A 13,711-nucleotide genomic window follows, 5' to 3' on the forward strand; every position below is an offset into this window, starting at 1 on the left:
ATTTTGGATGCGATTAATCGCGATTAATCATTTGACAGCACTACTAATTATATATAACTGATTATTTTTCATTACATTAAATTATTTTACAGATTCTGTTTTGCTACTTGGAACAAATAACTTTCAAAAATATTTCTTTGTTGTACTTTAATTTTAATTTTACTACATTTTTAAAATTAAATTTGTTTTATCATCTTTATGTTTGCTGCGGTAAAAATATGGCAACAATGTAGTATATAAATAAAAAAATGTTGCTACAAATACAAGTGCACTAAACTGCAGCTATGCAAGTTTACCCAGTTTGAAGTAACAGTCAGATCACTGCGTGATATTCTTGCCCTCTGGCTATTTTGCCCTTCAGGCGTTTCGTTCTTTGTGTAATGCCTCCCAGGCACACTCCTGAATTCAAATACATACAAAAACATCTTGCTGTCAGTGTCTAATTCCCTGGTAGTCAACCCGTGTGGCTCTTTAATGACAGTCTTGTGGCTTGAAGTCTCACTTTGTCTTCAAAATTGCTCTTTAACAGTTTCCAGCTGAAGCTCGTCAGCTGTAACAGCTTTCAGTATCATTGTAAATCACTTCACCCTGTTGTGTCCCTACACAACTGATTAAAACAGTGTCACAGAGTTATCTAAATAGGATAAATAATTAGGCAGCTTAGGCTAACATGCAATTTATTAGTAGACACATTTCAAAATGCTGACGCAACAAAATCCTTACAACTAAACACAATCCTTGATTATTTTTACCAGCCATGAGTATGGCTGAAACAATACCCAGTTTACAGTAAATGATTAACAACACCAGCATACGAAAAGATATATATATATATATATATATATATATATATATATATATATATAAAAGAAACTTTGGCATCATACTTGCACCTCTAAGTACTTTGTCATGTTGCCAGTATTTCAAAGTTTTAATGCTTCAAATTCATTCAAGTCAATAAACGTCTTATTAAAATGACACAAATTAGTGATTAGTACTCTAATCACAGTATTTCATCATGAAAGTGTACATATCCATATATATTATCATCATAGATTCCTCTTGTAGTTCCACAGAGTGACGGCTTTAATTAAAACTCATGCCCTAGATTGGCCATTTGGCTAAGAGAGACGCTGGCAGCTCTTACCTTCTTGTCACTCAGTCCAGAAACAGTGTCGATGTACTGCTCCTGGATCATGAAGGCTGCCAGGTTGGCCGTATAGCTGGCCAGGAAGATCACAGCAAAGAAAGCCCACACCAGCACCATGATCTTACTGGTGGTGCCTTTGGGGTTTTCAATGGGCACTGAGTTGTTGAAGACGATCCCCCACAGCAGCCAGACTGACTTCCCAATGGTGAACGTCGGACCACCTGGATCTGAAATAGAGAATATTAAAGTTGGTCAGGTTTTTTTTGCCATTACTCTTGGTTGTAATTTTAAAAAAATTAAATAAATAAATCCGTTTTGAAGTTACGGTTTGGTACAGCAATGGGGAAGAACATGGAAATTGCTTCTTTTTTTCTTTCTAGTAAACAGTGGCTTACTTGATGCTTTGTCTTTAAATAAACTCAATAAAAATTCAATTCTCGCTTTTAACAAACCATTAACTATGACTTCTGCCTCAATAAACTCCTAATTTGCTGCTTATTAATAGTTAGTACGGTAGTTGTTAAGTTTAGGTGTTGGTAGAATTAGGGATGTAGAATATGGTCACGCACAATGTGTGCTTTATTATTAGTGCTAATAAACAGCCAATAGGTTAATAATAGGCATGCTAATTAATATTGAGAATTGGTCCCTATACTAAAGTGTTACCAAAAGAGTCCAAACTATTAAATTCAATTGATAATTCTTTTTAAATATAATAATTAACACTCAAATAAGTTATACGCATTTATTATTATTATTTTTTTTTATAAATGCATACATTTATTTTTATAATTTCATTAAAATTACTCAGGTGAATAATAATAGCTATTTATTTGAATAATACAGTAATACTGTATTACTACTGTAATAGCACATTATTATACAATACTGTAATAGCACAGAATATTTTTAAAGTAATTTAATTTATAAATTAGATATGCTGTATTTTGAGAGTTCTGTGAGACACGTATTTAGATTTTTGTTGTTCAGATAGATAGGAGAATAGAAAGATAGTTGCTTCTTTATTTGTATTCTTGATTAAATATAAAGTAAATGCTCCTGAGATGTTTCTTCTGACAAAAACGCCTTAGTAATCTCATGTGTCTCCTCTAGAGACTCCTTCCAAAGTCTGCAATCAGATTTCTCAAAATGAACTCAAACATTTCTAATCAAGCTCTTCCAAAACTAACTGATCTCTAACTCACGTTTGTCAGTTATATGTCAGTTGTATGTCAGTTATCTCATTTGTGTCTATTTTTACTTCTCCAAAATAATTTTATGAAAAACAAAACGATATAGTTAAACAAAAACTAGAGCTCAATGAATTTACCTGAGCCTCTGAGCATGCACCTCTAATTACATGAATTATCTTTTCTCCTAGCTTATGTTCTGTCAAACCTGTCATGTATGATGAAGTTTCAGGTTGCCACTGTTCCTGACATCTGTCACAGTTCCTGAAGAGTTAGCAGAGGTGGTGAACACTGACCTTTGGCACTGACCAGGCTGCGGTTGTAGCCCACAGGACTGAAGTATTCAAACACGAACACAGTCACCGCCACGACTGTAAGACACATGACAAACATCATCACCCACACCGCTGGGCTGTAGGGCTCTGGAAGAGAGAGACAGAGACAAACACAGATGACGTTATTCCCGAATGACACGGTTTTTATTCTAGTAGGACTGCAAAACCTTTTTAAATTGGTATACGTGCAAAATGAGGTGCAAATTAAAGTCAACACAATTCATACGCCATTAAACAAGAGAAACACTGGTTTCTCTCTCACACACATGAGTAAGACTGCACTGTAAATATTTATAACTACATCTTGTTTTATGAAATGACTATGTATGCTATGAATTCTGGGTTCTGGGAAAGTTTATTGTTTGCAGTATTATGGAAAAATATGCAAAAGGATTTATGGGATGACTAACCGACCACATCAGTGAAAATGAAATAATGTCAACATAGGATTTAGGATTCACAAACCAACATTGTTGTAGTCGGTAAAGAACCACTGCAAACCAAAAGTATGTCACTGTTATTAACTAATACTGATAAAATATAAATATTATATGAAAAAGTAGTAGTGTTAATGTCGCCTTGGCAAGTAAAAGTTGAAATACTAAAAGTAAAATAAACAAAATAACAAAACAAAACGACTAGAATTTACACTACAATTAAAATATAAAAATGTCTAATTATAAATATTAATAAATAAATAATATTAAAATAACACTGTTTTAGATTCATACCTTCAGCTGTTCTCATTTTTAATTATATAACTGTGTAATTTCTAGGGGTGTCAAAATTAATCGTTGCATCGCGATGCGCACGTGCACGACTCTGCATCGATGCAGTAATGGACCATAATCGATTATAGCCTATGACGTCATTCGCATACACACTTGAATGCACTCTCTATTTTAAAATCTGAGCTTGGCTTTTTGCCGCAAATGGCACGTGTGTGCGCTAAAGACAATCGCAGCAGCCTTCATTGCACAGAAAATGCGCTATGAGACACTTGCGCATTGCTTGTGCTTCTAACTCGCTGTTATTTTAGTCTTTTACTTTAGATATGCTTTCATTTCTGCCATTTGAATGCAGTAATACATATATATATATATATATATATACTGTATATATATATATATATATATACTGTATATATATATATATATATAATATAAATGAATAAAATGCATAAATTTGATATTATCGTGATGCATCGTGATATCGAATTGAATCGAATCATTGACATGAATTGAATTGTGAAACCAGTGCCGATTCACACCCCTTTCTGTTTCTTTGGCAGATTAAAAACCCTTTCAATGTCACAATTCATTCCAGCCCACTTAAGAATATTAGCAAATCTATTTTTAGCACTTTATGTGCATATTATAATAAAAAAATAACACCATTCAGCATGGCAAACTTTAGTCAATTCTTATGAGATGTATTGAAAAGCCTATTTGAGTTAGCAACAGTATAACGTTAAGGGATCAAAGGGCAAATTAGTGATTACTGTAAAGCTCCACTTAATTTCAATTATACTGTACATACACAGAGTACTATTTGCTCCACTTTCACATCTGCTATATGCTTTAGCTGTAAAAACATGGCCAGCTGTGCCGTTTTTCAGTAAGTCCCATGTTTCTGAATACCGTAAAATTACTGTAAAATGTCGCACAGTGTGGTTCAATTCATTCATAATGTTAACTTTAGTTCATTTTACAGTAGTATTTCTTACCCAGGAAGGCTGACGGAGATACAGTTCCATTGCTTCTGGCCACCATCACACTGATGCCAGTCTCCACAAACGGCACAGAGAAGTCAATGATCTCAGAGCGCTCCTCATTTATGGTCAGAGAGCCAATGGCCATGTCCGCTCGCTTATAAAACACCTGAGAAGAAAGATGCAAATAATAATTCATTGTAAAATTTACCAGCAATTTCTAAGTGAAAATGTATCTTTTTTCAGTGTATATAGATTTTAGCATATAAAAGATTATACAATAGAGGTTAATTAAGAACTGTCTAGACATCTACAGCAGAAAGTAAGTCATATGGGTTTGGAAATGATGACAGAATTTTCATTTTTGGGTGAATTGTTGCTTTAATATCCGGAAACATGTTTGTTGTGGCTGTGCTAGTCCAGTAATCACTATGTGAGAGTGTGTGTGTGTGTTTCAGATTTACAGTCCAGGCTCTCTCTCTCTCTGGTTAACCCATACCATGCATAACGCCTGAATGAACACAATAGTCTTTCAAAAAAAAAAAAAAAAACAAGTGCAGGGGCACAAGTCACATTCTGGAACTCTTTAGATGCCGCTGTGCATCAGACATCGACTTACTTGATGGAGATGTTTATTTACAAGGTTGTTTGTGTCATTTCAATGCCAGTCACGTCCGCTGGAATGAACAAGCTTTTAGATCCATTTTGCAGTCAACAGTCTTTCTCTCATATAGATTTAGGTTTTATTTTCTTGTTCAGCGTGACATCACAGATGCTAAACATCTTATAGAACTAGTTTACATTAGAATCTTCTATATCAAAATAATTTATATGAAAAACATATAAAGCATTTGCAAGCCATTTTACTTAGTGTATGTACTGTACAATGAAGTATTTTATTTAACAAAATGTAGAATGGCACTTGATTTTATCCATCCGGAATCGATTGGATGGTGAAAACAGGAAACAAAATAACTGGTTGTTGGGGGAGAGGACTGAAAAGTATGAGGGCCTGGTGATGTTAAAGTGGAGCAGTGAACCAATTATGCAAAGGACCAATAAATCATTCAAAACAAGACCAGCAATGTATATTAAGTAAATTAGGTGAATTTTGTTGACTTGAAATAAAAACTGATTTTTTTTTTTCTCACCTCTCCAATCATACCGTTCCAGATCCCTCGTACCAGCTTGCCATGTTTGCCGTTGGTGACCAGGTAGAGGTCGTAGGAGAACCTGATGTTGCGAGAGAGCTTTTTCAAGATGTCTATGCAAAAGCCTTTGCAGCATAGTTTGGTGTAAGGCTCAGTGTGTCCGACTATCCTGTGGGAACACAACAGGAACATTATCAAATCATTTAAATGTGATAACAATAGCGAAATTGCACAAAAAGAAAAAGTTTTCTCTTTACATTTAGACGTCATAAACCCAGAACTGTAATTTTCAATGGGAGTATTCACAAGAGATTAAAAAACAAGCCTACATGGACCAGTAATGTACAGTATAGTATCAAAGTACAAATACGTAAATACAAAGTTCTGTCATGAATCTCTTGATGGCGCAGGTTCTAACTCAATCTGATATAATCACATCATTACTCACATGGCACAGCTGATTGGGTCTTTTCATATCAGCAGCCAATGAGCTGCTGCTTAACATTCAAATACTTCGCTAGTGCTTGCTGTAGCAGTTGCAGCACACTTCAGAAACCCTCCACCTTCCCCAGCTCCACCTGTCTAGATCTGCAACGGGGTGATTCATGCATGTTACATATGGGGGTTATGCAGCAGTATTTTCTACATGCTCACATCAGTATATCGGTACTTGCTCTGCTACAGCAGCAGCAGCAGAGTAATGGATCTATCCCACCAAGACCAAACGCATTAACATTGCCTCGTATATATTACCATGCTAAACTTTCTGAGAGTTGTCATGACAGAAGAACAGTTTTTGGATATTTATACTTTAGCTGAGTATAAACATTTGTGTTGACTTCTACTTTTACTGCACTGCATATTAAAGAGAAAATTGATACTTTTACTCTGATTCTACAGACGCTTATGTTACATTTGCGATTGCAAAGTGCAAAAAACAACTGACACAATCTTTCCTGATTGGTCATAGTGATATCCAGTTCGCAAATGAATCTTTTAATCAGTCCGGGTTTTTTTTAACTTGCATCTAAATCTCAAGAAGCACAATTTAGGTGAACATGGTTAATCTATGCAGTCTGAATGCTTGTAAAATATCTCAGAATGCTAAGACCAACTCTAGACATGCACGTTTAGTCTTTATGTGCAGCTTGTTGTACACGAGAAGTTTTAAATAGGTCAGACGTAATACAAGAACAAGGTCTTGTATATAATCTATTTGCTTCTGTCATTAGTTACTCAGACTAGTTTTGTAATTATGTTCAGTGCCAATCCATTTGCCACCGTCAACAAATAAATACAAAAAGGGCCATTTCTGTGCAGATATCTGAAATGAAAAACCTTTCAGCGGTGGCTGTGCCTCATTAACATTACATTGTTTCCTCAGTCTTGGCCTGTTTCCTGTTTCCTCGATTATGAATGTCGAGTAGAAACTTACATCCAATCACGAGTGATTAACGACAGCTCCAATAAATCCATTCACGCTGTCTAACGGCAGTGACGTAGGCTGTTTGTGCTTTTCTACAGCCAAACAGGGAATAACACTGCATTCTGATCTATAACAAGGAGCCTTTATGGTTATACTGTCTAAATAGCATCAATGCACACATGAAAACACAAGAAAATCCTCTGGGAGAAAATGGCAAATAACTAAAAAAGGGAGGATTACGGGAGCATTGACGGTGAGATGTGACGTCAGCAGTGAGTGGGTGGATGGGTAGTGGCCGTCACGACGGGTCCTTGTGTTTCGTCGCAGCTGTGACAGATGGAAGGACAGCCGGGCCGGGCCAAAACAAATGCAACTCAAATTAATCACAAACAAATAAAGATGGAAGAGAAACGGCGTGCGGAATCACTGGCTAAGAGCTGCTACTGTACATGCTGCCATCAGAATAAAACTGTTGCTCAGATGCTTTGTTCTTATAGAAAGGGACGCCTTGTGCTATTTACTCATTTATATGTAAACTGAATAGTCATGTTATAGGATTCTGACTCCATGTTTTAGACCTTGTTTTGACTGGCACAGGAAACCTAAACAGGACACAAAACACATACATGAAATCCAACACATGAAAGCACGAGCCAAACTATCTTATTATGTGGTTGACTTAAAATCCAATTAAGATTTATGTTAATTTTTCTCAGTTCAAATGATCAAATCAGATTTCACATTGTTTTTACGTCATTTGTTGCTTCAATTGTGGGTAAAATGGGTTGTTAGATCAGGTGCTAATAATTCAATAAATAAGGATAAAATTAAATAAATAAATCAAAATAGATAAATCAGTGTTGTATACACTATTATAGTATTTATTGATATTTGAAATTTTAAATATGCGTTTATATTTTCAGGTTTCATTTTTGTTTGTTTGTTTTTCTTACATATTTTATTTCAGTTAATTGCCAAAGTAAAATTTATAATTTTAAGTTACTTAAATTTGTAAATTACTAAAGTTTTTTAAGTTTACATTTTTAATCTAACATTTAAATTTGATTTCAGCTTCATTCATTTTAAGCCGTTGTCTACGACAAATGTTGTCAGTTTTGAATTCTGCTCTCATGAAAGTTTAGTTCATTACTACAACAGCCAATGTAGAAATAATACACTTGAAAATATTTTTCACTGGAGCAAAGACAAATAGTTCGAGCCTAAACCCAACACTACCTCTTTTTTCTGTAAAATCTTATTGATTGACAGTTATAACAGGACCAACCTGATGTTGATATTAGAACAAATTCACGATCACCATGTGTAGACGTTCTTATCTATGGTGTTCATGCAAGCAATGCATACTGTAGTTTGAGCCTGACTCCTACATTTCCCGATCCCATCCCCTTCCTGTCCTCTCTCTAAAAAGCAGAAAGTAACTGCAGAAATCAATATTAAGTGCAGATTCTTGCTGTTGTAGTAAGGAAGAGCATCAGTTTTAGGGAGTGGGTTAATGCATTACTGAAGTGGTAGAAATGTCTAGTGAGATGTGTGGCAGAACAGCCATCCGAAACACTTTGACTCCAACATCAACAGGTTCACTTACTCAGAGAAATGCAATCGATATGCTTAAAATGTTTCCCAAGCACTTGTGATTTGAGCTTAAATGTGTGCCTTAAGGAGCATTATTTTGGCTCAGCTTTCTGCACTTGAGCATTATTTGTTTTCAGAGCTCTGGTTCATTTCACAAAGCCTGAGGCAAAGTAAACAGCACAGCCTTCAGCCAGATCTTCAGTCTGGATTCACAACCAGAATTACAACCCTGGAAAACAACAGCAGGCCTCCATATTGGTTTAACATGGACTGCAGGAAATAAAGGGAGCATGAACACTCCTCTGTCTGTGTCTGTGTGTGTGAGTGTGTGTGTGTGTGTTTGTGTGTGTAAGCAGCATAGAGGTGGATTTAAACATTTCCTGAAGAAGTGTGTTTGAGAGTGTTTGCTCATGAAAACCTGCTGCCATAATATTGTAAGTAGGTCATAGTGTTCTGGGAGGTAGTTTGAATGTTTTGGATGGTTACTAAGTTGTTGTTAGGGTTTTCTAGGTGGTTTCTAATTGGTTCTGGATGGATCCTTGAGTGTTGGCAGGAGGTTGCAACAGTTTTCTGGGTGGTTACTAGGGTGTTCTGAAGGGTTGCTTGGTGGCTGGTGGGATGTTACTTACTGGCCCAAGTCAAAAGAGTCCAACCTCAAAGGGGCTTTCTGTTCTCACTCATAATTGCGTTCCATCTTCAGAGTAGGGTCTAAAACAGATTTATAGGAACTACTACTGACATAAGTGTACGCTGATTGGCCAAACACATACAAAACACCGGCTACCTGGCATTTTTAAAAAGCCATTTAAAAATATTTACTCCACGAATATAGAAAAGAACGTTATCGACATTTACAGTGCCTGTTGTCTGCAGCATTTTGTTCTTTTCTCAGTCTCGATGATATGTAACACTGTAATTTGTCATAGGATATTTAGTCAGATTTTCATGCTCTTTCAATTGCGTAAATTGTGTTTACATTCCATCTCCGTTAACATGAAACCCACGACACACAACAAAAACTGCTCCGAACACAGCATCCTCCATTCACCAGTTGTTGATGTTTGTAAATGCCGCGAATAAAGATGTCGCTGTCGGCTGCTTCAGAGTTCCTGCTCCCAACCAGGAAAACGTCCCGAGAGGGAAATTGGTTCTCTAGCCATGCTGGCTAGTTCCTGGAACTAAATTCCTCGAACTATGCGGTGCGAAAGCGCCTCTGTGATATTGTAGTCTTATAGCACACCTCTCCTAAAGTAACATTCATTTCTGTAGCGCAAATGGTGCAGGGAAAGTTATCAAAGTTACTTAAAACTTAAGGTAAGATGTTTGTTTAAATGCATGCCTTAGGAAGCAGTACTAATAAAGATGGACAAAAACGAGAGAAAGAAAAGGAGAGAGGAAGAAAGAGAGCGCTCTAATGACACTCTACGCTCTCTAACCTTCCCTGTAACCTCTTGACTAATGGTGTGTGGCATAAAGGGGATTAGAGGCAATGAGTCACACTAAACACCCACCCACACAATAGCACATGCTATCATCACCATAAACCAACTATTTGTTTGACATCAGTCACAGCATCAACAGACATGCAGTACAACACAGACAACCCAGCCCCTCAAAACATATCTGGACAGATATGGACTGCAATGCAATGACATTCTGACAATCTAAGTATGCTGTAAGTGTCCAAATTCTTTTGTGGCCACTGTTAAATTATCTTGTAGGCCTATTTCCCATCCATGCTAATTTGCTTGGTTTTTTTTTTTTACTTCAGCTGTTTCCGGGAGCCCTTCAGATTTGGCCTGAAAGTAATGAGTAGAACATCCTGAGGGAATGAGTCTTAAATAACATGTTAATGGGCCTACCACAACACCATGTGTGTGTTTGGAGAGGGAAGGCAGAGCGCGAGGGGTTTGAGACCCTCCGCTGAGTCCAGCACGGCTTTAATCAGCTCTGCTAATTACCACACAGTTCTCATGAGGTGAGACACGTTATCTTCACCAGAGCTGAACGCTAGCAGTTCTCAGGTTTTGAAGGACCAAAAACAGACAACTGATCCTAAAGCTTTACAACAAGAGCTGCCAATTCAGAAAAACACTATAAAGTAGTGTTAAATAAACTCCTCAATAAACTCCTAATTTGCTGCTTATTAATAGTTAGGAAGGTAGTTGTTAAGTATTGGGTAGGATTAGTGATATAGAATATGGTCATGCAGAATATGTGCTTTATAAATACTAATAAACAGCCAATATGTTAATAGTGAGAATTGATCCCTATACTAAAGTGTTACCAAATTAACAATTTTATAAATAATCACTCAAATTAATCAGACTTTCCAATGCTACATACTGAAAAACATAGTTAAGTTAGTAGCATTTTTCTGCACTGCATGTAGAGTGTGATCACATTAAAATGTCCATAGAAGACGTATGAATAGAATTAAAGAAGAATAAAAGAATTATTTCCTTTATCCTTCTGTTTCCCTTTTCCATGTTGATATCTGTCTCATATTGCTTTATCTAATTCATTATTGCAAAAATCTGGCATCTCAAAATAATAGCAACACCTGACCATCTGCAACCAGAATTATATCCAACAGAAGAGCAATGAAACAGTTGCTGTTCAGTAATATGATAACGACTCTATCCCTTAAGATGAGCCCAGGTCTCCTTAATTATCCTTTGATAAAGTGCTCAAGCATGCATGTCAGGAGTTTACTGTGCTCTGTGGTAGGCTGATAATGACCACTGCAGCCTCTGATTGGAAAAGGTTACCAAAGAGGCTTCTGGGTATTACCTTATCACTGGCAAGGTGCATATACACAACTTTTTAAATAAATTAATGTTTTTTTCTGCAAGAATGCATTAAATTATGGAAGTACGGTGGCCGAGAGAGCTCAACACGCTGCAACATGTGCAAAAAGAAAAAAAACACCAGCAAATTAAGAAAACATCTTTATCAGCTTGACAACGCATGTGCAACATGTTTCTGTATTTGTTTGCATTGTGAGTAGCAAGTTATGCAAAAACGCCCATTATAATCAATGGAGCTGCAAAATTAATCTCTTTATTACATATTTTCTGCATTTCTTTTAAATGAGAGAATTCATGAGAGTGCAGAATCCAGTCAGTGAACGTGTGCACTCAAACAAACTTTGGCATACAGGTGTGGAACAACATGAGGGTAAGTAAATGATGACAGAACTGACTTTTTAGCTGAACTTTAATAAACACAGTTACTTACGTTTCTGTCTTGTTTGACTGCCGTCTGCAGGGGACAGTGTTACTGAGGCAGGTGCCAGTAACAGGATCCACAGCTTCGACAATCACAAAAGGCCTTTCCTCCAGTGTGGCCACTGTCAAGTGACGGTTATCAGACACAGGCTCCAGGAAGGTCCCATAACGTGGCCAGACAGGATACCTCATCTGCAGGATACCAGACTCATAATTCCCCACCTGTTAAAAAGAGAGAGAATTTAATGTGCTTAAAGCTTAAAACTGTTGAATTTATTCATGGGGTTTAAAAGAAATAGCTTACACTCATAAAACAAAGGCAGAAATCCAGAACTTTATTAAAATGTTTTTGTTTTTCCTCTCTATTTTATGCATTCTAAGCATACAAATGTGCAAAATAAAGGACTTGAGGGACTGTTATTAATCTTCATTTTTCTCTGTTTGCTGTGTTTACACTTGGGTTGTTATGTATTCATTGTGCAGAATTAGAGGCTTTTGTTAATTTCCTCTTCAATGGGTTTAACACACATCATTGTTAGTCCTGTTAGAGCAAAGACAAGACCCATGAGAAAACTGTCATATACAATATGAGAACTTCTATTTCAACCTAATCGAGAAAATGAAAGCAAGGCTGTATTCAAATTACTCCAAGCCGATGCAAATCTCAAAGTAAGCACTTTCTGCCAGTTATGCTTTATTAGTTCGGATGCAAGTAATCTTTGTGTGATAATTATATTCATTAGATTTTATGGTGCTTAGCAATATAGACAAATTGTAATATATCGGCTAGCTCCTTTCATCAACATATAGACCACAGCTCAGGGAAAACTCAAAACCACCGAGTGAAACTAATTACTGTTTTTATTAAGCAAGAGACTGTCCACACTTAGTCATCCGGTGTGAAATCAGTCCCTGACTGGAATCCCACGTGTGATTTCTTTTCTGACAAATAGTTACATTGTGCCAACTCAGAAAATAACTCATATAAGCAGTTAAATAATGTACAGCTCTTTGGGATTCTTTGGAAAATGATAATCCTTATATCCAAACATAGATTTGGTCAATAATTATGCAATACGTAATGCCAGCATTGCTAATAATAACTGCGTTGCTTATCATAACATTGGTTTTCACCCTGTAATATCAGAGTGCTGGTTATGACAGTGTGAATTATCATAGTGCTAGTAATCATAATATTGATTATACTACTAGTTATCATAGCATATATCACAGTGCTAATTATAAAAGTGTCATTATCATAGTTCTGGCAATCATAGTGCTAGTAATCATACAATTATGATAATGTTGGTTGTAGTGCTAATAATTATAATGTTTTTACACTGCTAGTTTTAGTACGGATTATCACAAAACTAGTTGAGGTTATCTTATATCATAGTGCTGGTTATCATAGTGCTAATAACCATAAAGTTGTTTGTACTGCTAGTCATCATAGTACTGATTAGTACTAGTTATGATAGTTTCAGTTATCATATAGTGCTAACAATTATGCAGTATACTGCTAGTTATGATAGTCTTGAATATCACAGTACTAGTTAAGACAGTGTAACAGTTATCTTGCAGTGCTAGTTATCATAGTAACCATAAAGTTGTTTATACTGCAAGTTATCATAGTATCAACTGTCCTACAGTACTTATGATTTCAGTTATGCTTCTAGTAATTATAAGGTTGTTTATACTGCTATCTATTATAGTACTGATTATAATAGTACTAGTTATGATAGTGTAAGTTATCAAAGAAATCATAAAGGCATTTATACTACTTATAGTACTTATTACAACGCTAGTAATGATACTGTCAGTTGTCATAGTGCTGGTTATCGTTTTACTAGTAATCATAAAGTTGTTTAGACTGCTAGTTATGATAGTCTTGAATACCACAGTACTAGTTAAGACAGTGTAACAGT

At 36.0% G+C, this 13,711-nt stretch overlaps 1 protein-coding gene across 1 annotated transcript in view; it reads right to left on the reverse strand.

Annotated features, from left to right (window-relative positions):
- grin2ca (glutamate receptor, ionotropic, N-methyl D-aspartate 2Ca) overlaps positions 1 to 13,711 on the reverse strand; it is a 69,384-nt gene that overhangs the window by 6,505 nt on the left and 49,168 nt on the right. The window contains 5 exon segments of the mRNA XM_058771587.1: positions 1,148 to 1,377; positions 2,637 to 2,762; positions 4,402 to 4,555; positions 5,538 to 5,706; positions 11,797 to 12,008. Of these exon segments, the coding sequence (XP_058627570.1) occupies positions 1,148 to 1,377; positions 2,637 to 2,762; positions 4,402 to 4,555; positions 5,538 to 5,706; positions 11,797 to 12,008 (891 nt within the window).

The sequence above is a fragment of the Onychostoma macrolepis genome, chromosome 03 (genome assembly GCF_012432095.1).
Source record: "Onychostoma macrolepis isolate SWU-2019 chromosome 03, ASM1243209v1, whole genome shotgun sequence".
Taxonomy (NCBI): domain Eukaryota; kingdom Metazoa; phylum Chordata; class Actinopteri; order Cypriniformes; family Cyprinidae; genus Onychostoma; species Onychostoma macrolepis.